The sequence below is a fragment of the Egretta garzetta genome, unplaced genomic scaffold (genome assembly GCF_000687185.1).
Source record: "Egretta garzetta isolate BGI_Z169 unplaced genomic scaffold, ASM68718v1 scaffold314, whole genome shotgun sequence".
Lineage (NCBI taxonomy): Eukaryota > Metazoa > Chordata > Aves > Pelecaniformes > Ardeidae > Egretta > Egretta garzetta.
The window spans coordinates 766,587-770,987 of NW_009259531.1; the positions used below are offsets into that span (position 1 = coordinate 766,587).

Consider the following 4,401-nt stretch of genomic DNA (forward strand, 5'->3'; position numbering starts at 1 on the left):
GGTGGCGGTAGCTCCCGTCAGGGCTGTGTGGGGGCGCCGAGCTTGGGCCCTGCTGCGCGTTTCCCGTAGCTCAGTGTTAAGTCCTGGCCAGACCGTTGCTCCGACTTAACAAGTGTTTCGGGGCTTTCTGTCCCTGTCCTGCGCATAACCGCCCGGAGAGGTAGCGAAAACTCGCAAAATTGGGCGGGTGGGAATAATTGTTCTCAAAAACTCAGCCTTGTGACTTGCAAGTACGTTATGTGTCGCGTCTTGCCTCGCTAGGTGATAAGCAGATACATGGCTCTTGCCATTAAACACTCCGTTACTGACCAAAGTTAAATATGATTTAATTTCAAAATCTGAATATATGCATTTCATTTTATTGAGAGGGCTTGCATATCATGTTGACAGAAGGGTCGTCTGTAGAACAGTGATGATGATGTATTGGTATATATTTGCCAAATCTAGTAATGCCAGGGTATGCTGATTGTTAATGATTTTTGTTCTCCCTCTAAAGTAGAGTATTTGTATCAGATTTATAACACCTAGCAAAACTTAGTGGAGTTTTTCAGCTGCAGTTTCTTTTAGGAATCATGTTACTGGTATGAACTTATTTGTATCAGGCAATATTTCAGCCACTGTTTTGAAGAAACAATTTCTATTTTTCCACTTATGGTTTGTATTGCAGTCGTATTCTGTGTATATTGAGCTGCAACTAAGTTTATTTGCTCCTAGTTTTAACCTTCCCTAGAAGATGATTTTTGGTCTGTTGAAGACCGTAACTGCATCCTAGCTGTGTTTATTTAAAGTGAAGGTTCTACTAGGAAACAGTACAATTTATTTTAGCCTCTTCATTTTATACTCTGAATCAGAGCTAGAGACTTGTGTGTTCATGCTGAAACCTGATAGCTGATTCAGACATCTCTGTATAGTTCATCTCAGGCTACTGCAGGGTAGAAACAAAGTTCTCATATTTCAGAGCAAACTGGTTTTATGATGAGATGTCTCTGTAATGACAACAGTGACTCAAGACAGGGGAAAAAAAGAAAGGTAGGAAAGCTTTGAAGTTAGGTAGCTTAATATGGCCTGCCTCTGACTTTTTTTTAAATATTTTTTTTCCCAAAGTATGGAGTGTTGCAGTCATAACTGTGTTTTGCATGTTGCTTCCCAAAATCCTTTGAGCCTGAAAATAATTCAGGTAGTAGGTGGAGTAGAAGAACATAGTTGAACAGGCTCTGACACTTAAACGTCTGTGGCGATGGTCAAGTACTTTCTGGTATGTGCAAAGTTTTATAGTTGCTGATGTGCTGTGTGGTGTAATGATGACTTGTTGCTAAGCATAATTTCTTTGGTTTCCAAGTTAATTCATACTGAGGCCTGGTAGTCTATTCTGGTCTTAGTCTGATACATGTGTGCTGTTTGGTCAGCAAGTATACTTTACGTGCAGAACAATCAATTCCATGCAAAATGGCTTTAGAAAAAAAAATAATCTTAAAATCAGCAGTTTATATACAAATATTTCTGATATATTGCCCAGAACTTAACATCCTTTTTTAGGAAGCTTTTCTGTGCTGTTAAAATATTGATTTATCATTTTTATTATTCTAAAAGAAGGGGATTTGGTTTTTAGAGCTGTATATTTTCTTTGGCAGGGGACAGTGGTGATAGGTAAGTTTTTAAAGGAAGGCATTTCCTTTGTGGTAGTGAAAATGAACTTTTTCGTAATGGAAAACTGTATCTGGTACTGTATCCAGTGGCTTAATAACATCTCTGCTGATGTTTAGAACTTTGAAAGACTGACCATGCACCATATAAATTTGCCATTATATAAACTAAATGCAGCTGATAACATGCTTTCACACTGAATTCTTTACTACTAAACACGTGAAGATTATGTAATATTGCAGCAATGGACTTGCAAGCAGGGTATATTTATTAAAAAATAGATATATTTTTATAAAAATTTTAAATTAGCTCTTTTTAAGCTCTTGAACTGTTAATATATTGTTCATATATTGTTCTTCTCTGTTAATATATTGTTTCCATACATACTTATTAAAATGAAAAATAATTGTTTCTACAAGTGAAATTGGAAAGGTTGTGATCCCTGTAATGTCAGACACTTGTTTGCAGCATATTGGGGGTTGATTAACTTTGTGGAATACCTTGCAAAAAGTAAAGTCAAGTAAGTGCATCAGCCTTTGAAAGCTGAGAACATAAAATGGAACTATGAAGAACAAGAGAGTATCTTTTTTTTTTTTTCCCACTGTCTGGAAAAATAAGGGGAGGGAACAAGACAGAACTTGGATGGAACCCACTGTCTGGAAAAAGTAAGGGGAGGGAACAAGACAGAACTTGGATGGAACTCTGTTTTAATATCTAAGTAGACTTATAAAAACTAATGGTCATTTAATCATGTTTTCTTTGGGGGGTGGGGAAAGGATCCTGTTGTGTTCTTTATCAGTTCCTGTATAAAACATTACTATTTCAATTCCATACTGATACCAGACTTCTTTGTTAATCATCAACAAACATTAAAGCCCATTTATGTGTGTCAAATGAAAATTAAGAATTTAGTTTTTTTTAACTTGAAACCAGAGTGACAGTCTACCAGACTTTGTCTCAGTGAGGTCTGAAACTGTCCAGATTCTGTCCCTCAGATGTTGATTACTTTGCAGATGGAAACACTTTAAACCACACAATTCCTGTGAGCTGCTGCAGCAGCGGTGTCAAAGTGAGATGATGACATTGACACCCACATGTAACATCTGTGAAGATGAGAAGCATGCTGTATTCAGTTTGAATGGCTGTATGGTACAAGAGCCTCACTAGGAGGCTCAGCAAGTCAGCACAGAATGTGTGAATTTCTAGTGACTGAAAGATGCTACTTTGTATAAATTTCAGGTCCTCTGTGGTTGTTATTATTTTTCTTTGGGGGCAAGAGTTTTGTTAAATAGTCTTTTTGTTTAAAAACAGATGATGAAAATAATTACAGTGCTACTGGATTCCATTGCTTTCTGATAGCTTCTGAAGCTGGGATCGAACTGAGCAGGAGAAAGAGCAATAGATATGTGGTATTTGTATTGGAGAAAAGATCTGGAGGAACAGGGTAGCAAGAGGAGGCAAAAGGGCAAAGTATTTGCTTTTCATTTACTGAAGTTAAATCCATAAATAATCATTGAGATTCTCCTTTAACAGAATGTAAACTGTGGCATCACAGTTTAATAACAGGAAAATTTACGTGACGGTATATTCTTAACTTGTATGCTACCCTTTTCTGTCATCTTTAGAAGAACTAATCTTGTTAAGGTACTGCAGATCATCATGTATGCAGTATGATCTAAACTGTAGACATACATATATGTGTATGCATTTTACTTTTGTATCTACTACCATGTGTGATGAAGTATTTTCAAATTGTCCTTGTTTAGTTTATTGATTGTGAACTGTAATACTTAGGATGATGTTTAACTAAGGTGTTTTCTTCCAGGGTATTTTAGTAACTGAAAGTGATAAATTTCTCACTTTGTTGAAGTTAGTTATCTTTTTAAAATTACAAAAACAAAAAGTCTCCAGGTTTTTCTTCAGAATTGCATGTTGCAATGCTGGCACAGTTTGTTTTTATACACTGTTTATTGCTTACTGGAACTTTCCATTTCTGTTACTTAAAGAAATGGTTGTTATAAATTACTAAAGTTTCCATTTTCTGTTGCTCCATTACATAGACATAATTTTCTGCTTCACTAAATCAAAATGTTATATGGGATGACAGATGCAGTACACTTTGTCACAAATAAGCAGTCAATAAGCACAGACAAAGTTCTGTGTAGTGGAAAGCTTCCATAAAATATTGTTTGTAAACTTGAGCAGGACATTTATTCCTGTTCATCTGAAATTAAGATTTATTTTCCCTTTCACTTAATGTCTGTTTCCTGCATTTCATTACGCTTTTTCCATAGGCCCTTGCTTCAGGGAACTAGAGAAGGAAAGGAGATACACAGCAATAACAAGTAGAAATGGGTACGTTCATGATCAACAGTACTGTAGCTGTTTTGAGACTATGTTCACTGTCTCAGATTTTGCTGAACTATTTTTACTCTGTAGGAGGAGTGGGGCTGGTCACAGATTTAAATGATTTGCTGTTGTTTTACTTAAGACTAGTTGTAGTTCCCCAATTTAATTTTACCCTTTCTAAAATTTTTGTTTTTTATTCTAGGCTTTCTGCTCTGGATTTGATTCTTTGCAAAATGAATATTGCATTCTTTCACAAAGGTTGGACCCTCCAGTAGAATTTGTCAAGATCAGTGCACATAAATCAACAGCTTTTTTTTCTTGAAGATTTCTGTGCAGCTTTTAAAGCTTTAATCACAATGAATTCAGGCTTATGGAGTCAAGAAAAAGCAAGTTCTTCCTTTTGGGAAG

General features: G+C 36.0%; 1 protein-coding gene across 1 annotated transcript in view; it reads left to right on the forward strand.

Moving 5' to 3' along the window:
• Positions 1 to 3,703: 3,703 nt before the first annotated feature.
• The window catches only part of CYLD (CYLD lysine 63 deubiquitinase), a 25,331-nt gene continuing 24,633 nt past the window's right edge, over positions 3,704 to 4,401 (forward strand). The window contains 2 exon segments of the mRNA XM_035893139.1: positions 3,704 to 3,999; positions 4,196 to 4,400. Coding sequence (XP_035749032.1) covers positions 4,350 to 4,400 — 51 coding nt within the window. The 5' untranslated portion in view covers positions 3,704 to 3,999; positions 4,196 to 4,349.